General features: G+C 32.5%; 4 protein-coding genes across 4 annotated transcripts in view; 2 read left to right on the forward strand and 2 right to left on the reverse strand.

Annotated features, from left to right (window-relative positions):
- Positions 1–1,047: 1,047 nt before the first annotated feature.
- On the reverse strand, positions 1,048–4,610 carry LOC119638490 (major facilitator superfamily domain-containing protein 10). Its single transcript, XM_038035297.1, has 7 exons — positions 4,051–4,610; positions 3,639–3,980; positions 3,515–3,582; positions 2,801–2,976; positions 2,561–2,728; positions 1,761–1,898; positions 1,048–1,315 (listed from the first exon to the last, which is right to left on the reverse strand). The coding sequence occupies exons 1-7, from the start codon at positions 4,480–4,482 to the stop codon at positions 1,224–1,226; spliced, it is 1,416 nt and encodes a 471-aa protein (XP_037891225.1). The 5' UTR covers positions 4,483–4,610; the 3' UTR covers positions 1,048–1,223.
- Positions 4,611–4,747: 137 nt separating this feature from the next.
- On the forward strand, positions 4,748–7,935 carry LOC119638491 (exocyst complex component 6). Its single transcript, XM_038035298.1, has 2 exons — positions 4,748–4,925; positions 4,985–7,935. Exons 1-2 carry the CDS (start codon positions 4,850–4,852, stop codon positions 7,189–7,191), a joined length of 2,283 nt encoding a protein of 760 aa, XP_037891226.1. The 5' UTR covers positions 4,748–4,849; the 3' UTR covers positions 7,192–7,935.
- Positions 7,936–8,025: 90 nt separating this feature from the next.
- LOC119638492 (TBC1 domain family member 22B) lies at positions 8,026–11,276 on the reverse strand. The gene is made up of 8 exons (XM_038035299.1): positions 10,548–11,276; positions 10,298–10,478; positions 10,040–10,223; positions 9,818–9,979; positions 9,530–9,716; positions 9,279–9,461; positions 8,970–9,193; positions 8,026–8,531 (listed from the first exon to the last, which is right to left on the reverse strand). Exons 1-8 carry the CDS (start codon positions 10,969–10,971, stop codon positions 8,397–8,399), a joined length of 1,680 nt encoding a protein of 559 aa, XP_037891227.1. The 5' UTR covers positions 10,972–11,276; the 3' UTR covers positions 8,026–8,396.
- A 5,147-nt stretch (positions 11,277–16,423) lies between these two features.
- LOC119638473 (box A-binding factor) overlaps positions 16,424–25,845 on the forward strand; it is a 44,369-nt gene continuing 34,947 nt past the window's right edge. Inside the window, exons 1-2 of the mRNA XM_038035276.1 lie at positions 16,424–16,829; positions 20,296–20,386. Of these exons, the coding sequence (XP_037891204.1) occupies positions 16,810–16,829; positions 20,296–20,386 (111 nt within the window). The 5' untranslated portion in view covers positions 16,424–16,809. The remainder of the gene's footprint in view (positions 16,830–20,295; positions 20,387–25,845) is intronic.

The following is a 25,845-nucleotide window of genomic DNA, read 5'->3' on the forward strand; positions in this document are numbered from 1 at the left end:
CGTCACTCGAGAATCACAGGATGGTATTAGTTACTTTCAGGGCAAAGTTGATTAATGCTAAGTGAAATCAATTTTAATATTCCTCTCCGTCCAACGAAAAATTTTCTTTTTTCTAAAACTTAGCCAATGCAGGTTAAATTATGAAATTTTTAACCCACTTAGGGTGCTCTGTAATAATTTAAACGGGGCTTACTACCCAATCTCATAACCGGATGGTTTTGCTTCCGTTAAGCACGTGTACCGCCGACATTGTGCTTAGACTAAAATTTAAATTCTATTAATGAACTGCACTCCAGCAACGTACCGATTTATGCTTACGAAATGGTGTTTATTCGTAGAGTTTTCGGTGAGCTAGATGAGTAATGATATTCACTTTGTTTATTCCTTATATGTACATATCAATGAAGTGTTGAAGAATCAGCCACATAGTATACGTAAAAAAAAGACTCAATATTTTGTGTTTTTGGAAAATTATGTATTCTCACCGATTTTGACTGCGTACGTTCCATTTTTCCGATCAAGGCTATAGAACAATCAAGGCTATATATATAGCTATATTCTTTTTTTTTTTGAAAATAGGATAAAATCGAATGCCACGCCTATAAAAATTGTATAAAACTATTCAGGAGATGTACAAGGGGAGATGAATGCATATTTTTGATACATTTATATAAAAAAGATTATATATTACATTTCAACCAAACCATTTCAATTGTCGTAGTTTTAAGGTCTTCTCTTTTGTTCAATTATAACTAAGTTAAGTCTTCAATTGAATGGGTTGCTGAATCTTCACTGCAACTGAATTCTGTATTTATAAATAAATACATAAATAAAAAATCTGCCTAACGCGCTTCCAATATTTCATAAATTTTATATATCTTCAAAAATATGCGTAAGCAGCAGAAAATATTTCAAGTATTGAGATAAGCAAATTGCTCTGACAGATAAAGCATAATTTATGTATGTAAACGGAATATATCAATATTAAAATTTCGTTTCATATTCTCCAATGATAGATAATGTGTTTAACTAAAATACTGAACAGAATTTCATTGTATAAAGTAACAAGGATTTTTATTGTGGCTATACACTTATGTACATGTACATATATATGTATATGTGAAAATTTTTGTTCAATCTTTCGAGATTTCAAATACTTAACTTCTATATAATATAAATTATTGGAATAAAACAATCGCAATGTTCAATGCAACAATACACAATTAAAGTTGACTTCTTTGTAAAACCCACGAAGGTATTATTAGCAACAGGCCACCCATAACATAAGTAAATTTCGAGCCAAGGCACCAAAAAGCTTTAAAAAAAAAAATGAAAAAAAAACTTTAATTTTTTTAATAATTAAAAAAGGTAAAGTCAGCACGGGCTGTGCTTTTCATATGAAAAACATTTAATGGACTTTTGTTCTGATCAAGCTAAAGCCAGTATTAGTATAAATAACAAATAGAAATGTAGCTTTTTTCAATTTTCGCTTGGCGGACCATTCCAAACATAAATAAATAAAGAGCTAATGACCGTTCAAGAGAGGTAAATAGAAAAGATTAATTGATGAATTGCGGAAATAATAATAAAACCAAAATTCAATTTAACAAATTTTCAAAGATTATTCAAATCGATTCGCAGTTACGATTACTTTCATAAAATCAAACGACATAGTGCCTATATATTTTTAAAAAACAGTTCCATCATCATCCATTGGCTACTAAAAATATAGAAAATTGAAAGACTGTTGATATACATACCAATTGAACCAGCTATAGGCCCAAGAGATCTAGCTAAAGCGCCTAGTGATCTAAATATACCTAAAACTGAGCCTTTTTGATCATCATTGCCATACTTAGAAACCAATGTCGTTAGGCATGTAACAGTAAACGCTGTGGCTACAATATAAAAATAAATTATAATATAATAAAAAAGTAAATTAAACAAGAAAGTTATATTCGGCGGGGCCGAATCTCCCATACCCACCACTAAGCTTTTCGCACACTATTCTCGAAATTCGTTTAATTGATATCCACATCGTTGGTCTTATTAAGAAAAAAAATTAATCCACCAGGCCGCAGTGTCTAAGATTAACTAATTTTTAGGCAGATAATATCTCTTCGTTTGAGGAATATACAAAATAGTTTCAAAAATTTTGTCTTATTTGCCTTACCTCAAAACTTCGTAAAAGTGACAACAATAAAATTTAATCACTTGTCACTTTATGTAGGTATGACCGATTTTTCCCCTTCTTTGCACATAAAGAGTAGAGTAGTAGAGTGTTTCGTAAAGTAAATATGCAAAATTTCAGCCTTCTTCATTTTCCATAATAAGGTGCATGCAAAAACTTCCTATGTTTCTACCTAATTTGAAGCCGATATCTTCATTTTTGCGACCAGGAAAGTACCAACATCACACACCATAGGAGCGCAGACAGACAGAAATGGCTTAATCAACTCAGAATTTCAAACTGATCAAGTTGGGGTGTCTTTTTGAAAAAACAAAAAAAAACGTCCTACAGTGGTGGGTATAAAAATATATCCTCTCAAATTGTTCATACAAATCGCATATAAAATCATTCCTGTTGCAAGTAACCATGTACTGGAAGCCATGCCCACAAAGATAAAGGCTGGCACTAGTAAATATAGACTGCCTACAGCATAGTTTTTCACCTTTGACTCTGGTATATTTCTCACAACTGAACCCTGCAATAGGGTCATAATAACGCCTAGAAGTAAAAAATTAAATAAATATTATTTAATTTCCCGTATATTGTAAACATTTTCCCACTATTGTTTACCAGTTGTTAAAAACATTTTCGCTTGATCCATTGATGTGTAACCGAATTTATGATACATTAAAAATGTTACCGTAAATTCCAAAGCCGAATATAGAAACAAATAAGTAAAGTAAATCAAGCCGATAATTTGCAAGGCATTCATTTGCTTTTTTGAAACATTTTTCATAGCAGAAAATCTGAAAGAAAAGAAAAAAAAAGAAAGGAAAATTACATTCGCTTAGAGACGACTGTTGAATACCCAACGTAGACTTTCTAATTACTATGAATAATGATTTTGAGACATTATTGCTTTTTAAATTTTTTTGACTCTTGCATTACATTTATGCATAAATACACGTTGCCAATTTTGTTCGAGACCATGGAAATTCAACGGCTTACTCGAAAATTTATATCAATTTTTGAAACGTCGACGTCCATTTTGAGCAACGATATTTTAAGTTGACTTCACCACTGACGAGAGATGATAGGATAGGATCGTCGAAGAAGCTTATGATTGTCGAGAAAGCATATTTCATATATGGAGCCTATGTATACATGTATGTTCTATATTTCTAGGTGTAGCGCGTAAGAGTGACGAATGTAACAGTAAACTCCCTTTATCGTGTGTATAAAGAGGCGCTTAAGAAAAATAAATTTTAAATAATACCACGTTTTGCTTAACATGCGATAAGATTTTTAAAAACTATTTAAACTGAGGGGAAAAACAAAGCTTACCGAAATATTGATGTTATGTTTAACAATTGCCATGATAATGAAGATGAAATTTGTTTTATGCGCTTTTCCTAAAGTATATTAAATTTTTTTTTGAAAAAGGAAAGAATATTTAATATCTTCTAACCTTTGGCAAAGTTTCTCTTAGGCAGAATAATAGCACGAGCAAATCACCGATTGCCAAAGTAAAAGCCAAAAGGGAAGGTGACACAAACCATGGTCCAGCGTTCTTATTAGCAAATATCGCAAAGAACGCTCCAATCATCGGTCCAAAGATAAAACCTAAAGAAAAAGCTATACCAACTAAGGCCATACCTCGACTGCGGGTTTTTTCACTGGAAACATCCGTTATTATCGACATGGCCAAAGAGATATTGCCTTTGCTAAGGCCTCCTATGAACCGTGACAGAACAAATAAAGCAAAATTACGCGATAATGCCCATAAGAAATATGATAAAGCAATGCCACTCTAAAAAAAAAAGAAAAGAACACATGATTAAAATGTTATATAATGAAATCCGGTATTTGAAAATCCTTACAGCACAACAAATAAGCACCGGCCTACGTCCATAATAATCAGAAAGCCCACCTACTATTGGACTTGCTAGAAATTGTAAAAAACTAAACATGGAACCCAAAAAGCCTCCAAACAATACTGAATTAAAACGTTCTGGAGCACCCACCAGTTGCTGAAATTTTTGCATACTCTGGGTAAGTACGCGATAGAAAGCCGAATTATCATTTTGTTTGAAATATTCCAATAGTGAAGGCAGTAAAGGTAGAATAATGGTAAAAGCCAATAAATCAAGCAGCAATGATATAAAAACCACATATATTTGTGGATCATTGCCTTGGTTAGCAGTTTTCGCTTTAACAGCTTCGACTTTAAAATCTTTTAACACATTCACATTGTTGTTATTGTTGGTTTTATTAACATTAGTAGTTTTATTCAAATGTTTTAACGAATACATATCCGGCTTGTACGCGACGCTCTTATAATTATTAAAACTAACGTGTTTGCTTACGTCGCTGATTATTTACTGAATCAGTTAGCTCTTTACAATATAAATAAAGCACTTTTTTTTTTTCATTTGGATAAAGTGAAAGTTTTTGATTTTGTTTATTTTTCTAAGTAGAAGTATGTTCACAAAAGTTGTTATTAGTTGATTATGATAGTTATTATGAATTGCCATCTCTGTTTTCATTGACACAGCTGTTATAATCATAACTATTTTTTACATTGTATTATAGGCCATTTATTGAGAAAGGCGTAGAATTAAATTTTTAGTGTCAAAAATTTGTTATTTTGCCTTTAAAGAGAAATTATTTTAATTAATTATGTCCAAAGTAACTGTTCAAGATATAGAAGCTGTGGATGATTATTGGGGTCCCACCTTTCGTTCGATTTTAGAAGGTAAGTATAATAAAATTATCCTGACCCTCTTTCACATATTAAATTTCCTAATTGTTTAGGAGAAAATACCGATGCAATTTCCGAACAGCTTGAAATGCGTGTACGCAGCCATGATAAAGAAATCGAACGTATTTGTAACCTTTCCTATCAGGGATTCATCGATTCTATACAAGAATTATTGCAAGTACGTACTCAAGCCCAACAATTGGCACAGGAGGTACAAACAATGGATAAATCGTTACAGTTAGTTAGTGCTGCGCTAATACAGCAAGGCAATGACTTGGTTAAAGCCAGACAAATAGAATCCAATTTAGCTTCAGCTATAGAAGCCTTGAAGGAATGTTTACCCGCTTTGGAATGCTATATAAAATTCTGTCAGCAGGCTTCTAATAAACAATATTATCAATCACTACGTACTTTAGAAATACTGGAAACGCAACATTTACCCAAATTACGTAGTTATCGTTTTGTAACGCAAATGCGTCTAGCGATACCCGTAATAAAGGAAAATATACGACGATCCGCTGAAGCTGATTTTCGTGAATTTTTGGAAAATATACGTCGATTCTCGCCACGCATAGGCAAAGAAGCAATTGATCATACGAAGAAATTACAGAAACGTGATATTAATACTATCATAGAGGATCATAAGAAAGCTTTAAAGAATCGATCATCTGCTGGGGATGAGAATAATCTAAGTGCCCAAGATTTAATAGATTTCTCGCCCATATACCGTTGCCTACATATATATAGCGTCTTGGGTCAGCGTGAATACTTCGAGAAAGACTATCGCCAACAACGACGCGATCAAGCTAAATTAGTATTGCAGCCACCTCCTGGCATGCATGACAATTTGGAAGCTTACAAATTATATATATGCGCCATAGTTGGATTCTTCGTGGTTGAGGATCATGTGAAAAATACAGCAGGTGATGTGGTTACTTCTTCCTACTTAGAGGAACTATGGTCGTCTTCTTTGTCAAAATTTGTTAACGAGATCAGCATGAGCTCATCTTCCTGTACCGATCCGAACATATTGTTGCGTATAAAAAATTTGATTATGTTATCAATCAACACTTTCAAATGTTATGGTTATACGGTAAACGTTTTATGGGAATTATTGCATAATATGCGCGATCATTATAATGAAGTTCTCCTACAACGTTGGGTTCACGTATTTCGTGATATACTCGACAAGGAACAATTTTTACCAATGCTTGTAGAAAATCAAGAAGAATACGAAGCAATTATAGAACGTTTTCCTTTCCATTCCGAGCAGTTGGAGAGCACCGCCTTTCCTAAAAAGTTTCCTTTTTCACGTATGGTTCCTGAAGTTTATCATCAGGCTAAAGAATTTATGTATGCCTGCATGAAATTCGCCGAAGATTTAACGCTATCGTCCAATGAAGTGGCCGCCATGGTGCGTAAAGCCGCCAATCTCTTATTAACTCGTAGTTTTAGCGGTTGTTTGTCGGTAGTATTTCGCAATCCTAGTGTTGCTCTACCGCAGCTAATCCAAATCATTGTAGACACTCAATACTTAGAGAAAGCCAGTCCGTTTCTGGATGAGTTTGTTGGTCACATGACTAACACGTGTAACACGGTAAGCGGCGTTACACAGACAACTTCGGCCATGTTTCACGTCGCTCGTCAAGATGCAGAGAAACAGGTTAGTGTACGTATATGCTCGAAAATCGATGAATTCTTTGAACTCTCCGAATACGATTGGTTATTAGTTGAACCTCCTGGTAAAGCATCTGTCTTTATAACCGATATGATCTCATATTTGAGTAGTACATTGGAAAGTTTTGCTTCCAAATTACCGACAATAGCTCAGGCTGCTTGTCGCCGCACGTGTGAACACATGGCTGAAAAAATCTATGCAATACTTTTCGATGACGAAGTCAAGCAAATCTCCAACGGAGCTTTACAACAAATTAATTTAGATTTGATGCAATGTGAATGTTTTGCCGAATCAGAACCGGTGCCTGGTATAAAAGAGGGCGAACTCTCGAAATATTTCCTAAAATGCAGGCAACTTTTAGATTTGTTAACAATGGAAGAGTGGGCAACATATTTGCATGATTACGGTAATAAAGAGAACCGCTATCATTTAGTTCATCCCCAATCGATTATTATTATATTGGAAAAGATACGTGAAGCCGATAAAAAGACAATGTTTTCCGTTTTGCGTAAGAACGATAAAAAGAAGCTTTTGGAAACTGTATTAAAGCAACTTAAACACTTAGCCGAAAGGCAAAGTTAAAAAATGCAAATATAAAAAACCAGAAATCAGGAAGCATTGGTATTCTTTTTTATATTCACTCTCCGGAAGATGACGATATACTATACTCCTATTTCCGGAAAATCATTAGCATCAGAGACCCCGTAAGGCATATATATCTATGTATTCTTGATTTGCATAAGATTTCGAATCGATAAATCTATTCGCATGTTGTTGGAGGGTTCACGTCTGCAAATATTAACAAAGTTGTTCTGTGATCAATAACTAAAGATTTTACCGATCTAGTATTAACCTTTTTGTCACGTTTTTAAGTCCGTAAGGCCTCCCTCTTCAGACAGCCCGTTAAATACTGAAGCTATTTTGAAGCTATTGAGAATCTTAGACTGGTGAAGTGTTCGGTTCACTGTACTTGCCACTCTTAGATGTTGGCTACTAAAATACTTAATTTCTATAGGACATTATTCTTTTGATAATGCATTTGAATTTTTTTATGATTATTTAATAATGGAAGCAATTTTGTTACAAACATTTATATATTTAGCTTTATTCATATATTTGTTTATATACAAAGTAGATTTTTTTCCTTTTCCTCTTTTGTTCTAAATATCTGTTTTGAATATAGTTATGTCCGTTAGATAGATATATGTATGTAGGTATGTATGTTATGTATGTATATGGAGCGCATATAAGTTACTCTATATTCATTAAATTCTATTTTTTATACTATATTTGTGTTTTGGTTTTGTCATATATCTTCCTTCAATATAAACAACTACAAGTATAAGAATAAAATTCCACAAAAATTTTTATCGCACTATCAACAAGAAGTTTTTAATAAGCCATTAAGAAAAAAAAAAAAAAAAATTTTATAATTATTTAGGAAACTTTTCATAAAGTTCAAATTTTTCCTATCTTCTTTGTTTACGATATCCTTATTACATTTTTTTTTTAAATATCTTGAGTGCTTTAAGCTTTCAAACCAACGGTATATAAAATATTGTGTGTTTCGTGTTCTATGTGTTTTGTCGGATGATGTTACATATATATTACATTCTATTCAATTTTTTTTCTTTTTTTTTGGTTTATATATTTTAAAATTTATTCTATTTCGCGTTTTATTTTATTTATTTACTTTTTTTTTTTATTATTTTTCTTCTCTTTAGGTGTATATGTGACATAGTTATGATGATTCCTATTTTCTTCTATGATACATATAAATATTGCTGTCAACTTTTTGTTTCTAAATGTTTCGGGGCATCGGCATAAGTGAATTTTAAACGAAATGCTTCGGCAACTAGAACGTTAATTTGACGATCGGACCAATTATGCGTTGGCAGATTTTGTAGCAACAGCAAAAGACCCTGAAAAAGTTTATTTTATTATTTAACTAATTTCATTTTTTCTTTTTATAATAATTTTTATTATTAGGTATTTGCAAAAATTTTGATCCACCGATTCTGCAAGTAAAAATGATAAAGAAATGCTGTTCTATTATATCACAATATCGGTTTTGGGTTCAACAGTTTAAAAGTGGCGACACGAATTGTCTGAAAATGTCATTTTTTGGCCAATTGTTGCAAGAGTTCTCCAGGAAACACTGTTGCACCCCGAATGGGAAGTTCTTGTTCAGTTAGCTGGTGGTCACTGCTAAACCAATTATACTGTCACTTTGTCGAAAATATTGTAGAAGATAATGGATTAGGGATTAATATATATTGTACCAATTTTCCACAATAAATGACTTTGTGAAAAAGTGATCAAAATTTTTGCAGACACCGAATATAATTATTATTAAAAACCTGGAAATCGCTTTGTTGCATTAGTTGTTCTTTCCAATGTAAAAGAAAGGCGGCACAAACATATAAATGAAATAAAGCAAATCCATCCGATTCAGCTAAATAGGTATCCCAAAGACGTATAGTACAATGCAATGGCAATTCTCGGGTCAATAGATTATTCATCCAACGAAATGAAAATTGTAAATAATCGACACCATGCACGAGCAAATGACGATGCAAATTTCCTAAATATCAATAACAATTATTATTAAACTTTAAATGCTAAATGATTTTTAATTGCTTTCGCTTCTCATCCATCATCACACTAACCATCTATCCTTTGTATCAAATCCTTTAGTTGATTGACTTTCTCTTGTATACCTAGTTGAGCAAATATGTAGTTATCTTGTATGCAATCTAAAAATTTCGATAAACACCAAAATGAATCGGCCTCTATAGCATTACGTTTCTCTTCCGTTAATGTCGATATATCAAATTTTTCTATATCAGTCCCTGTTTTCATAAAGGTAATGCGATATTTGTTTTTATATACATTCTTCTATTACTTGCTGGTAATTTACCTGGCTCTAGAACTTCTTGTAGGAATACAATAAAAAACGGTGTTACCAAATCATTGATACCCTGTACATAACCGGATGCCGGATGACGTATTGACCATATAAATAAGATGCGTTCAAACATTTCTTGTACAAGTTTTTGCTGGAAGAGTGCTATTTGAGGATTCATACGTGGGACATCAATGTGTATCTATAAATTAAGAAATTTTCTCAACTGATGTTTAGAATTGAACGAGTTAAGGTTTTTCGTAGCTTAAGTCATTAGCAATTGTATTTTTTTTTATCACTTACTTGTCTATATGTGTCCTGTTGTGACTCATCTTGACTATCGACTTTAAAGTAATTTTGCCGAAGATCTTGATAGCCTTGGCGTTTACTTTCTAAAACTGCATTGCGGCGTTCACCAGCTGGCGGCAAATATTTCGATAATAAACGCCAGCTAATGGCACGCATCTACGAGAATAAAGAAACATGTAAATATATAATTTTTTTCCAAAACGAAAAATCAACAACCTTTCTTGGTACTCCAGACCAACTTATTTTTTTTAAAGCTACTAAATCCAATAAAGGCGATTGAAATAACGATTTAAATTTCTCAATTTTCGTTTCATATTCAGAGTCTTGTGTATTCGAGGTGATTTTTTGTAACTGCGGTCGTCCGGGTAAAGCTTGTACTTGGTGAAAGCGAGGCCTGAAACTACAAAAAAAGAAAAAAAAAAATGAATTTCGAACATATTCTTTTTTCATTTTCCTTAACGGCCAAATAATTACTTTGTTTCAAGATTTTCTTGTTTGGAATTGTCATGATTGGGTTTGATTTGAATATTATTGTCGTGCTGAGTTATGTTGTTATTACTGCTAAATTGATGGGTGTAATTGTGCCCAGTGCGATGAATTTCAATCACATTTAAAGCTGCCGATTGTGAAACTTGTCTAGAAATATGCGATCCTTCTGCAAAAAGAAAGAGAAAGAACTTCAATTTATCAAAAGGAAAAGGCATATAGTCTTTTTGCCATTTACCTGAACTGCTAAAATGTTTTACGGCATTTTCGCCGGGTGCTTTTCTTATGAATTGTTGTTGTGCACGTTGTTGTGTAGCATTAGATATAATACAGAATTCATCATCACCGGTGTCCCAAGCATCACTCACAGAGTTCTGATAATCTCGAAAAGTGGACATCATAACGCTCGCGTTAATCGCACCACCTCCGCTGACACTTGCTGTCGCTGCTGTATGCGAATTTGTGCTTACTAGATTATTTTTAGGACTCGGTCGCCCTGGGACTACTCGATTACTATTTCTCCAAAACGTATTAACCGTAGTTATCTGGTGTTGTTGTTGTTGCTGCTGCTGCAGATGCTGCTGCTCCTGATGATGCTGGTGATTTTTTTGTGTCGTACTAATTGAGCTTTCGGTGCTAACGTTGACTACATTATTGTCCATCACCTCAAATTTTTTTTGGAAAAGCCACACACAATTTCTTGGCCTGCTCCTTCTTAAACTTTAGCTAGGCAAAATTCCACATTACTGGCGGGCGTGCAGCACATTGAAATGAAAACTCAAGTTGGATCTAATAGTTTTTTGTTTCGAGTTATAGTTTTTTAGTGCGATACATGTATAAAAATTGCTTTAAAAAATCTAAAAGGAAAATCTTCAGTTTTCTTTTTTTCTCTTTCCTATACAATCGGAAACAACAACAACACACGTCAGTCTGCAGTAGCCATTGTGACTGATAAAATGATATTGTATTCATTACAAACGCAGAGTTGTTTAGCAATGCATATGTTGGTACACACTCCCACCCAAATACGGCATATTACAACATTTGTTGATTTTTGATCCGCTGACCATTCAAGACGAAGAAGGAGAAGACACCTGCTAATGGTTGAATTTTTTTTGCCAAAAAATTAAAATCTTTTTGGTTGATTTCCATTTGTTTTTTCTCTTCTTAAACTATTTTTAATGAATTTAAACAATAATAGGCGATTTTCGAAAAAAATTGAACACTGGCATTTTTTCGCTGCTAACAGTAATATGTACTTTGAAAATCTGCTCGGATAAAGCAGAAAATGTGTACGTATCCTTGACTTATATTTTGGATTTGCAGGAAATTTTTTATTTATGTCAATAATCTTTTAAAATGGATGGAAAGCTTTGAAGAATAATTCGCGTTATGAAAAATTGATTAGAGAGCCTTCACGTTAAACATTTGTAACTTAATGTTACAACATGAATGCAATAAAATTTCCATCCTCCAAGAAGACCTAAGAAGTTTAAAAAATACAATTGCATGCATGAAGAAGCATTGTTTTCAATTTTGCATTCAAACTACACTGCGAATATCGCCTTCTATTAAATTTTGTTTAATTTCTTGAGTGTAGACTGCCAAAATAAGTTTAAGAATCTTATTTGAAAGTGGAGGATTTCAAGTATGCAAAAATCCAAATTATAACACCATTGAAATACCATTCTTCATCAAACGGAAAATAACTAATAAAAAAATAATATCATAAATGTCTTATTAATGCATATCGTAATTCGAGAACGTCTGCGTTGCGTTAACTGTATCGTTTTTGACAAAGAACAATGAATGAATATTCCGAATGAATACTCGGAAGAAGAAGAATTGGATGTTCTACCATTTTAACAGAGTTTTACACTGCTTTATCATTTTAACAGAGTTTCTTGCACGGCTTTGCCACTTTTTTGCATATAATAGATAATAAAGATTTTTTATTCACCATTTTTCTTATTTATTAAAAGCAACCCTGTGTTCTCTCCATTCACCATACATACTAGCTTCTATAAACGGTGTAAAGGGGAAAGCCAGCTAACGGCTTTTAGCGAGAAATCAAAATGGTGCTTCTCACCGCCGCAATATTAATATTAAAAAAACGAATTGTCATACATTGTTGTTTTTAGTTTGATATTATTTTTATTTTTATAATAAACATAATTTGTTATTAAACAAATACAATCCATGCAATCTTAAATATTCGAAATTATTCGATTTACTTTTGATATACGCAACAAAGTCCCTTATTTAGATATTATTGATTGATTGATTGATTATTCTGGAAATAAGGAACAATACTGGGCTTCCTAAATTTAATCAGTGCTGTCGCCTGTCCGCCTTCTGTTGTATACTCCGTTTATAAAATTTGCAAGAAATCTGCTGTTTGCCTGAAATCTGTCGCTCGATAGTCTACAGGTATCTGCTTTATTATGATTATGCCTGTGATATATTATTGTGGAACGTTTGCACGATTTCTCTTGAAGAGCGTGGGGTATTGCTTTGGATTTAATGTCTTCTTTTGCGGACATCTCAAGATGCCGTAAGAGCTTTTCTTTTTAATTGTTTTTGAAAATGTTGCAACTTCTCTTTATATCTTTTCAGGATTCCCTCGTATTCCGGAACGCTTGGTGAATGGCATTTTCAGCACTTTTTGTACTCATTCGATAATTATTAACACAATAAAGAATAATGATTTAAACGGTTAAGAAGTTGATATATAAGTTGATATTTAGATTCTGTTTGCTCTACTGTTAGTCGCTGTATATTAAGAGACATGATTTGAGCGATGTAGGCTAGGGCTTTAAATTTTTTGGAATTGGGTTTTCAAAAAGAATTCACCAAGGTTTTTCTGACCGGAACTTTGTCCAAAGAGAACGAGAAATCCTTAAGTGAGCGGTAAACTAGTAGTAGAGTTAAAGAAACTGAAAAAGAAATCAACTTAAGAATAATGAAAGTATTTGAGGAAATTTCATTACGTGGTCGTTTGGCAGCGGTTTTAAAATGTTTAGAAGAATAATATGATAAGCATATGTTTATTTAAGTAAAAGAAGAAAAATTTTAATTATATATCTATAATCGATCATATGAAGAAAAAAGATTAACAAACTTTAAATGAACATAAATAACGAGTAATTAAATAATTACGTCTAATTTCTGTTGAACTGAATGATGGGATCATTTACTTCAATTCTGTACGCTACTTTCTCTGGCACTAGCAGAACGAGCTAAACTTAAAAGATCACTAGATGAACCCAAAACCTACAAAACAAATCCGAAGTATTTGAAATAATTTTGAGTGAAAATGTCAACAAATTAACGAACCGACGAAGTATTCTTAGCTCTAAAGAAAGTCACAAGTTTGTTTATAAAAAAAGTACTATGTGTGGAGAATGAAGAGAGCACAGCGTTGCTTTCAAAAGGTAACAAATAAATAAGAGAAATGGCGAATAAAAATTTTCTCCATTGAATAGTTATCATCTCACGAGAAAGAATCGCCTTTCACTTCTTGAATGCTAAAAGCGGACATATTTCGGTGGGACGAATATTATTTATTTACTGGTAGTTACGTTATCCGCGTTTACAGACACGGCTACGATTGATTCCAGTTTTATGTAGCGCTACTAGAAAAATGTTTAAACTAGCAACACTACGTTATCGCACCAGAAGCTCCGCATAATTCAGTAATTAGACCCAATTGCAGGCCGCCACGTAAATGTACATCCAGCTCTTTAACAAGTGTAACAATTTTGCCAGATATCATTTCCTTACACCACAAATCAAAGCAAGAAGTTTGAAACATTTTATATAATATTTTATATAATATTTTTTTTTCTAGATGTTGAGTTAAGATGGACCAAGCCAATAAGATATACAATATTTAAAAAATTTCTTTTCAGCATACAAAACCGACTCTTTGAATCGTTCTCAATCCTAAAAAATACATAATAACTTTTTATACGCTGAGTTTCAGATGCTTCCAAATTCTTAGTTGTTTTTTTAATGCAACAGCTCTTAACAAATGCAAACTGATTTTTTCAATTATTCTCAATTGCAAACAAATACAGACCGACTGGTTCTATCAAGATGAAGATGTACAAGATGACGTAATTTTTCTTAAAATTGATAACGAACTCTTGTTCAATTTCAAACATACTTTATTAGAGAAGACTACGTACGATCTAACTCTGTTCCCGACATTTTTTATCATGCCAAGTTTGCTTTAAAACTGAGAAACAACGGGATTCCCAGGAAAACTATGTGAATCTCAGAGCTAATTATTCGCAAGGACAACGAATATCTTAGATTAGCTTTTACACAAAAACTTACAACAAACGAGACAATCAATCGCGAAGTAGATCGCATCGTTGTCGTGATATTTTTTATTACATGCAATATCCATTATGGTACAAGGATAAATCGACTTTGTGCCTATACAATATCCAGGAGTCCATGCGTCTGTCCGTCCTATTTTCTAGTGTTCAATCTACAGGTTGCATTTTTGAAATAGTTTGATAAAATTTTACACACGAGCACACACACTTTTCTTTTCCTTTTCATAACTACCAGATTTCACCTAACGCATAAACATATCTACAACATAGTAAGTAGTTGGAGAGACTTGTTTCCTATTACTATTTTTTATGTTATGGCACCAATTATCGTCCAAACTTGGTAAGGAAGAAGGTGGTAAAATAATGAAAGTAAATGTTAAATAATGTAATCAACAAACCTATTTAGTAATTGTACTTTGACAGAATCTTAATTTATTGACAGCGGTAATATCTCGAACACTCTATCTTCCGTGTGAACGAGAATATGGGTCCTAAACAGTTTTGCGAATTAACTATCCAAATATGTCGCGTAAGCTTATAAATAGATAACATTCGATTTGCATAGTAACAACAGCAGAGTCTCACATTTGAATCTCGAAGACCAGCTTGTTCTTCTAGATCTTTTATTTCAATAGTATTATGCGCAATACATTTAAAAAATTTTTTATAATTACATGTAGTGTTAAATTTTTTTTTAGTTAATGTGTTACCACAGCTAATATGACTACTACGTAAACTCTGAAGTAAAAGTGTAAAGTTTTTTACAAATATTCACCAAAATCGGTGTCAAATATTCCTTTCAGTTAGCCAATTGACATATATCCATGATGATATCGTTAAAGGGAATGAAGCGGTATTTACTAATTGTTATTAAATCTTAAGGTTGTAAAAAAGTTTCTGATTATATTTATTCTAAAATCAAATAAGTGATTGTTCTTTGAAAAGTTGGCTTTTCTGCCAGTAAACAACGTTTGTTTGCCGATACTTGTCTTAAATGTCTCCTTAAGGATAAAAACGAAGGAAAATAGTCAATCTTTCTTTTTTAAGTCATCTGCCTGTCAATCTATCTATTCTCTATCAATCGATCGTTAGTAGGAACTTTAATTTTATATTCGAATATATAATTTTAAACAGTAATTTACCCAAGAAAGAAGAAGAAAAATCGACGCTCAAAAACTGAAAGAATGTGGACATATTACCAACGGAATAAGTAGCCACTAAATGCAAACATCTTGAATATATACTTAAAAGCTTAACATGACCCTAATTCAACATAAGCCTTTCCGCCGACACAATTTTTTCTGCACCTGTCATAAATTTTATTTATAATTTTTTTTATTTATTTTTCTTTTTTTTAATGTTAAGGAAAAATAAACCGTTTTTAAAGGAAAATTTTCATTCATTTATTTGATACGGGGCTGCCAACACATTTAATAATGTGCAAACGCGACCGGCCACAACAATCGCCATTAATTACTTATACCGATTTATTACTCATTCACTCAATTTCATTTCAATGAGCCTTGGCAACTCTACACGTATACTGCATTTCTTTCTTAAAGAAAAAAAAAAAGAAAAATTAGTTCTCCATTGAGCGGATGAATATTGTAACGTTCCGTCGTTTCGTCGTTTTTGTTAACTTTTTGTTGTAGCAAGGAAAAAATTAAAATTTTATTAAAAAAGATAAATAAGTCAAATGAAATTCAAAAATAAAATTTCCTTTTTTGTTTATTGCATCAAATAATTCAAAAATAATAAATGAATGACTTTATAATGTTGGAAAAATTGAGAAAAATAGAGAAAAAATTGCATTTTACTTACATACGAAAAGTGAAAGAAAAATTCGTATTGCTCGGTTGCGTATGTGTGTGATGTCTATGAGAAAAAAGAAAAAAAAAAGAGGTGGTAAAATAAAAGCACAAATATTCCAAAAAGAAAAAAAAAAGAAGCGAGTGAGCGAGCAGTGTGGTGCTAATGCTATATCTTTTTGTTAAAAAGCCACTACAATTACGGCTTAAGAAGCAAGCAAAGAGGCACAACACTTCACAACAGTTTCAGCGGCAAGACCACGGTCAATTTCAAGAAAAGCTACATCGTCGTTTAAAAAAAAAAAATTGAATTTAAGAAAAATTAAAACCAATAGTGTGATAAATAATGAGTTCCAGTTGTGAAAGGTGTGTGTAATGATAAAATATTTAAATAAAAAATCTTCTGTTTGTGTAGTTGTATAGTTTACCGTCGTTTCTAAATAAAATTTGGAGCAAATCAACTGTTCTTTTTCTATCTTAACTGGATTTTATTGCATTATATCTCTCCTTCATTAAATTGAAATATACCATAATGTGGGTTAAATAAAAAAAAAAAAAAAACGCCTCCCCATTATGTGCATATACATTATTTAAATGCATATGCAAAACTTGTTATATTTCCCGATTAAATGCAAATTTTTTCTTTCTTTTTTCATCTCAATTACCGTTTGCGTTTTGTTTCCTTGATTAATTTCCTTGGTGTCGATGTATGGAGCTCCTCTTTTATCGTAACACACACACACACACACACACACAATCCTCTCCCCAAGAAATCGATTTTCCTTTTTCTAAATCATTTTACAACAACAATCCGCTTTACAATAAGCAAATATCCATTTATATGGGGAAAGGTAAATTAAGAGCAATATTGAGAGTGTTACAAGAAAGCAGAGAGGGAGAATGAACTACGCATAAATATGTGGTGACATACTCACTCTCCCTTTTAGACTATTATTGCATTACCATTCTGAATCTAACGTAACTGCATTGGACTGTTAATTGAAAAAAAAAAAGAAAAGAAAAGAGTAGCCGGAAAATTAATAACAATTGCTTACTGTTGTTGTATATGTACGTGTGTGCGTGCGTGTGTATTTGTGCATGCATTTATAATTTCAAATAGTAACAAATAGTAACATATTAACGGCATTTTCTCATAGATATTTTAAATTAACTTCTAAATTTTTTTTTATTTTTAATGATGACCGATCCTAACCAATCAACCAATCCGTCACTTAAAATATTTGAAATCTGTTAACTTTATATTTAAGCTTAAATGCATGCGTATACAAGCATGCATTCGTGCATGTAAGCGCGATTGAATGAATTTTTGAATGAAAATATATTCCATAGTATTATATTTTTTTCTTTTTTACACTCTCTTCCTCTCTTTCCCTCCCTTGATTTTTTTTTTTTTTGTCAGAGAAAATTGTTAGACATCTTGAGATTCTTGTACTATATTCCTAAGTAAATTAAAAATATGCTGAACCCAAGTTTTCCACATGTATATTTTTCTTTAAATTATTATATCAGTTTTTCGAGCGAAGGGAGAAAAGGTAGCTTATTGTTCTTAATAAATTGTTTGGATTGTGGAAACTGCTCTTCAATGTTGAAAGGATTATATCAAGTATTGGAATACAAATAGAAGTTGTAAGAAAATTCAATTGATATATTAAAATAGTAAATAATGAATTAGGATAAAAATTTCATATAAAATCTCACAATTAAAAAGCTAATGGTCGACGAAAGGAGAAGGGGTCAAATCAAAAACAGCTTTAAAGCAAATAGAATGCCTTAGATACTAAGGGATTAATGATATACAAGGGATAATGATTTTTTCTATACTTCTCTTGTCTTACTCATCAGCACCATTAAGTGGGGATATAGTTCAAGGATCCCAAAAGGTGCATATATTCTTGATTAGCATCAAACATTGGAAATATATATTGTGAAATATAAGCTTCTATTGGTCGCGAAAATCGAGATATTGCTCCAAATTTCAGAAAAATTTTGGATACATTCCTTATTGTATCCATGGGCGACATTGGTTAAATGGCAAACCCGCAATTAATTGACAATTATTTACTGAGTCAGCCTAGCTTTGTCCGTCGGTTAGTGTGATGCCTGTCCACCTATTTTTGTGTTCCACTCAAATAGATATTTTAATGAGATTTGGTGTACTGACGTTTTTTGGCGCCGGGACTAGCGCTATTGACAATGGTTCGAATCGCATCACTATTTCGACCACTTCGCGTATGAGGCCTTATTTTGATATGATGTGATAAGAAAAAATATTATAGTTTTTAGAATTCCGCGATACAACTAATAATGTTTTGGCATTTTTAATTGTTGTAAGAACTTTGGATCGAATGGAGCAATTTTTTAAAACACATGCCATATAAATATTTCTACGGAAATTGGATCTTTATATAGCAAAAAGGCCCCATTTTCAATACTTCTTGATGGCAATACATTCACAATATTAATTTGTTATAAAAATTAACCTGACCGAATTTGGACCACGTAGGTCTATTTTTTTTTATTCCAAGCGATACAAGGATTCTAATGAGAAACAAGATTTTATATACCGAAAACGTATAATATTAAGTATTTTATAATGCAAATTTGTCAGACATAGAGAAAGTGGATAACATGAATCGCCATATATAGGGGCTCTCATGAAAGCGTGCCAGTCTGTGGCTAGAAAATTTAATTTGCCTTATGTTTTTATGACGAAGGTATCGGGAAAATAAGAAAATCTTTGGCAAGTAGATTAATTTTCTTAAATTTAGACAACGTTGACGTATCCTGCAATATGGAGGCTTCCATAGAAATAATGGATAATTTATGGTGCATTATTAATTAAGCGAAATGATGTACGGTTTCTAATGGTCGGCCTTATCTAACTATAGAAGTTTTATTTGATTTTAAATGAGGATTCTAAGTGTAAAAGATTCGGGCACAGCCGATTGTATTTTTGTTATTTGTCCGCGTATTTCCGGTGTTATAAGGAGGTCGGCTCACCTAAATTTTCAACTTTGATTTACCAAATTATGACAAGAAAAATCACGTGCCCCTCCGCAGAGGGAAAAATTCTACTCAAACAACATCTGAACATCTGTGAGCAAGCGAGCATCTGTGTGAGTGCCTAAAAGGCTTTAAAGGGCTTTATGATGGGCGAAAGAGGATGATTATATATTTTATTAGACAGTGTGTTTAAATCTCGACGAGATTCGGGTAATACTATCACACAAAAGCACAGATTTGATATTCAAGTTCTAAATGGCATCTTCCTTGTAACCAGCGGCCAGACATCTGATGTGCAAAAGCGGCAATCGAAACGGTTCCGATTCCACTGATTAGTTGCTGAACATGCCCTTTTCATTGAATTAAGTTGCCGTGTCTCGATTTCGCCTTAATTTTGTGACTTTTTCTATTGCGCCAAAGAGCAGATGTGGATGGATGGACGGACAAACGATAAGGCGATTCATAGAACTGCTGTTTGTTTGTTAAGAATGCAAGCGTTCAAAATGTTTGCTAAATAAATATTTTATTTGCTTATTTGTTAGTGTGCGTAACTGTTTTTCTTTAAGTAATGAGGAATTTTTTTTTTTTGTAAAGCTTTGTTGATATTGGAAAATTTATATCAATTTGTCCTTTAAATAAACTATTGCCCGTTAATTAGGTGAAAATGTTTAAATTGAAATTGTTTTATGAATTTTTAATGTAATATAATGGAAACTGAAAGGTCATTCTAGACGATGTTATACATGTACATGTAAATTATTTGCTTTAATTGAATAATAATTTTTTTCAAATGCATTTTTTATTACAGAATAGAATGGGTGGAAATTATCGAACCCCGCACCAAAGAGCATATGTATGCGAATTTAACGACAGGCGAATGTGTTTGGGATCCACCTGAGGCAAGTACAAATCATGTGAGAATATAAATTAAAATTAAAAACAAAAACAAGAAAAATTCAATACTCCATGATCAGGCGCGGACAATTTTTTAGTATTTTTATGTTATCGGCTACGAGAGCAATCGTAAAATCAACGTGAGTTTGCATCTGTGGTAGTTACAAAGTTGTGATCTCTTGTTGTGTTTATAAGCAATCAGCAAGAAAAGAAAATCAAATTTTCCGTTTTTAAAAGTTGAAATCTGTTGAATATGTTGAAATGATACTCTATTATGGAGGCATGTCCTTTGATCGATTTGTTCATCGATTTTCAATACCATCACTGTGCGACTCGATTGACATGTCGATAACTTGAATTTCAATTCGAACTGATTTATTAAATAGATATTACGCAGACAGAAGGACGGACGTTTCTAAAACGGCTTAGAATTTGATACTAACCAAGGGTATAAGGTCGATTGACAAGTCGATAATTTATTTTAATTTCAATTGGAATTGATTTTTAAATAGATATTACATGGGGACCTTTTCAGATCGTTTTAGAATTTGATACTAATCAAGGATACATGTTATGATAAAGGGAATATATCCTTTAGGTTTTCAGTGATGGCTATTAAGAGCTAACACAAAATCACTTTTCTTCTCATGGAATTTTTATATCATTCCGCACTAAACACTAACTAAACTATAAAAAAAGAAAACAAAATCTATACCATATTGTGTTTGTTGAAGTGCAGTTTGCACTGATTTTTAAACTATGCTTCTTTTTGTCATGTGATACGTGTTCTAAATACACTTAAATGGAGAAGCATTCACATGTATGATAAATAAATAAATTCTGCTAAAAACAAAACTACGCTAACACACAATAACTGTATACGAGAATGTAGTTCTGTAGGTTTCACATATATATATACATATATTTATATATATATATATATATAGAGTATATGTATATAGTATATATGTATATGTGTATGTATATGCCTACGTATGGACATATATATATATATATATATATTGGTATACATGTATATGTATATATATATATGTTTGCATATAAGGAACGAATACATATATCGCATCAATATTATTATTGTTCCTCTTTTCCTTGTGTTGTCCATTTCACCTTCTCTCTCTCTCTCTCTCTCTCTCTCTCTCTCTCTCTGTCTTTCTCTTTATTGCTCTACCTCTGTAAAAGGATATTTTAAACTAGTACTTGTGCGCTCCACTAAAGTGCCTTTCAATTGTCAATTATTGCTTTTCCTCAATTGCTTCGTTGCATGCATGCGTGCGCGTATCATGTATTTCATGTTCGTATGTTTGTCGTTTGTTCATATGACGCGTGCACCTACATATAAAATATGTACATATGAACGTTTATGGCGCATGAATTAATTTCAATTTTTTCATATGAAAAACGTGTGCGCTCTGAAAATTTTCAATTCCTAGGTGCAATTTTTCCCAATCGCTTAGGGGCTGCAATATTCTTCGATGCAGGCATCGGTAGCCACCATCGATACTGTATTGCTCGTGTTGCACTTGCTTTGCATCGATTGCAGGTAAACGATAATCAAAATGTTTGATGGTATTTCGAAGACACAGGCGAAGCGTTTTCTTGATTGACTTTCCAATATGTGTGTCAAGCATTGTCATGCTGATGAAACCTATTATCATGACTTTTTTCTTTTCTGTCACGCTGTCAAAGGTGTTAATATTGCAATTCATTGTTCCAAATCGCTCGCAGTACCCTATGTCTAACTTTTTTCCCCCTAAGTCGAGCCACAGTAGACGTTCAGTTTGCGTTCAGTTGCTGTTGACTTAGATGGGTGTACGTGAAGACCAAATGCTATCGTACGGAATTCTACTATCAATTACAAGAAGGAGGTTAGGAAGGGGATTGTGAACTCATTTTCTCTTAATATTACCCAAAAATGGAAGCGAGATCATCCTGTTCTTGATTAATGTAAAATTCTGAATCGATTAAGCCATGTCTGTCCGTCTGTGTTTTTTTTTCACTTTCCCATGATCGCAGAAATGAAGCTATCGATTTGAAATGTGATAGAAAAATTGGAGGTTCGTGCACTTAGGTTGGTACTAAAAATGGATGGCCAGATTGATTAAAGCATACTCGCTCCCTAAAGCTGAAAGATAGAAAGCCGACATTTTTAAAGATGTGAAGATAATTTCATATTTAGTTAGCAAAGACACCTACCATATTCATTAAGAGAGGGATGAGAGGGAGAGAGAGAAGATTGAAACTTGGGTGTTTTTTCTTAGGAAAAAGTTGTTAGAAATAGTTCCCGGAAGAAAAATTTGAATTTTTTTTTTTTGCTCATTCGACAGGTTTTTTTCATAAAGATTCATGTGACGTAGGTGACATTTTCTAGTCCAAATTTCCAAAAAATTGTTAAAAATAGTTCTTCCCATAAGCAGAATTTGAATTTGTTTTAGCTTATTTTAAAGGTATTTTTATATAGATTCATGAGGTGTCCACAAAAATATTTCACTTTTTTTAATATGGTCAGACTAGGCTTCCAAATCCAACTAGTTCTTAATTTTTAAATATTTAATAGAGTTTTGTTAGGAGACGTTTCTGTTAAGGGATACGGTAGGTGTCTTGGTTAGATAAAGTCGAATTTATCTGCACACGCCATGTTCACAAAGTGTCGCAAACTTTTTCTTTACGATAAACTTGGACCATATCTTTTAAATTGTTTTGTACACTCCCCAAACGTAAAGAAAATTAAGAAATATGGTAGACACTGTGTAGATATCGAATAAAAGGACTGGGAGAGTAGAATGCGGAATACCGCGGACGTCGAGACTTATTGGATTAATTTTTTCATTACAATGTAGCTAGCACATAAGAGGACTTGGCGAGAAACCATTTGCGGTAAGCGAGAAGCCTTTTGCGATAAATCTAAATTAATTAAGGTCCACGTGATGATGTGGTGGATTAAATTTTCCTTAACAATCTAATCAATACAGGCGTCATATAAGACCGCTTGGAAAATAAAATGCCCTAAGCTAAGTGTGTTAATTTTAATTTAATAATGATTGACGTCAGGACGTGATGGATTAATTTTTTGTTTAACAATAGCTTTTAAAACTATAAAAACGAACTAAAAGATGGACAATAAATAACATCCCCTCTCACTTTTTCATAGCCATGAATAAAAGCTTGGGATCCCTAAATATTTCAATATTGGTGGATATGCGGAATTTGATCTCGATCGTATATATATATATATATATTTATTTATTTTTTTTTCTTTTAATATGACTAATTACTCGGGGGACTTCGTCTATTCATGTGAATAAATGGTTAAGAGCCCTAAACATTTGACTATTAATGGATATGCGGGATTTGATCTCGATCGTATATATATATATTTTTTTTTCTCTTAATGTGAACAATTACTCAGGAGATTTGCCCTATTCGCGTAACACGATTACGGTTAGAAAGCAGACAGGAAAGTGAAAGAAGAAGGAAGAAATAGGAAGATGATGGCTGCAGACCAGTGGATGTTTGCTTAATCGCGTGAAGTGTTAAGCCTTGCTTACATATTAAATTAGATATATTTCTATATAGGATGAATTATCGCTTCAATGTTTCTAAAAAAAAATTTCATTCAAAATTCCATGAACTGAAAGGTTGTCATTTCCAGTTGTCCTAGGCAATTGTTGATATTCAAATCTTATATCTGGACAGTAAAGTAAACGTATGTATGTATTGGGCAAGCTTCACAAACGCTTTGATATTTAATGTAGTAGTGTTTTTGGAGAGATATTGTTTTAATTACCTCGAAATCATGTTTGTGTTCAAAATTATCAAAATTATGTTAAAGAATTTTTTAATGATTGTCAAAATTTATGAATTGCACACCCTATGTTATTTTGTTGTTTGCTTGGTTTCTACGTAGAAAGGATGCTTTATACAACATTTGTCAAATTTTCAAATTCTCAAATATTAATTTCAAGGACTTCATATCATATATGACAGCATAAAAGGTTAAATCAAAATGTAAGAAAATTCAATTACTCTTATTGGGTGATTTATATTTGAATAAATTTAGATAGGCGAACTATTTTGACACTAAGGCACAAATTTTGCTTGACTTTTTATTTTACTTTGAATTTCATTGCAAAAATGATTGCATTTAATCCAAGTCTTACGCTTTCCAACACCAAAAGGTGTATAAGTATATAATAAATTAGAAAATTGTATTCGATCGTGACCGATTCTTTTCTACCCATCATCGTTATCAGAAAAGGGACAAAAGAAAAATAAAAGAACTAAATTTTCATATTTTATTAGATGGAGAGGGCGCGGGTGATTTTTTTCTGTCTTTTCCAAATAAAAATTCTTATCACAAAGGCGTGTGGGTGTTGTAGGCATATACTTTGAAAAGTATAGGTCACTTTGAAGCTTTTAGATGATATCCTCATTTTCGCTAGCGAGAGAATATTTACCACAAATACTATACGGTTGCGCAGACAGATGTATAGACAGACGAACAGACTGACATAGTTAGGTGTAATTCACATTTGAAACTGGCGAAGAATTTATATACTTTATGGGGTTTTCGAAGCCTTTTTTTGCTTTATATAAGGGTATCGAACAAAAAATCAAATATTGATACATTATAAGCTTAGGCTGGGGTAGTCAATTTTTCCTAGTTTTGTGCAGATACTACAACATCGTCCATAGAATTTGCGTTCAAATTTTTATACATATATCTGCTATAGCTTAAAATGTACAATGAGCAAAAAACTAATTTTTTATTATTTTTGAGTTCTTAGTGCAGTGGGTGTGCTTTTGGATCGATTTGGCCCATTTTCAATACCAGCAAATTTGAAGTCGATAGCTTCAGGAGAATGGTTACAACAGATATTACACAGACGGACAGACAGACAGACCGACAGACCGACAGACGTAGACGCTTAAACCGATTTAGAGTTTGATGCTGATCAAGAATATTTATACTTGGTGGGGTCTCTGACACTTCATTCTGGGCGTTGCAAACGTTTTGACAAACTGAATATATCCTTCATTCTTCGGTGATGGGTATGAAAATAACATACATTTTTATAAAATAATTGCTTATAATAAACAAAAAAAAGCTTTTGCTCATTGTTTCAAATCAATTTCGTTCGCCTTCATCATAGCTCTTCGATTACGCTCTGCTTATATATACGTAGATACTACTATGATCAAAATATAAGGTGAATTTGTTTATAAAATAAAAAAACTTTATTTATTTAATACACTTATTTAATACACTTAAATAATGTTCCTTAACAATTTGGTTTGGCCGAGGAAATTCGTAACGCCTGGAGCAGTTTTTTCACCTTTGCTCAACTTTTGCTATTGCACAGACTTCCCATCTCTCATCCCATGTAATCAGGCCTTTCATGACGATCTGGCAAACAGCAATCATTGTTCAATCGGAGAATTC

The sequence above is a fragment of the Glossina fuscipes genome, unplaced genomic scaffold (assembly GCF_014805625.2).
Source record: "Glossina fuscipes isolate IAEA_lab_2018 unplaced genomic scaffold, Yale_Gfus_2 90, whole genome shotgun sequence".
Taxonomy (NCBI): domain Eukaryota; kingdom Metazoa; phylum Arthropoda; class Insecta; order Diptera; family Glossinidae; genus Glossina; species Glossina fuscipes.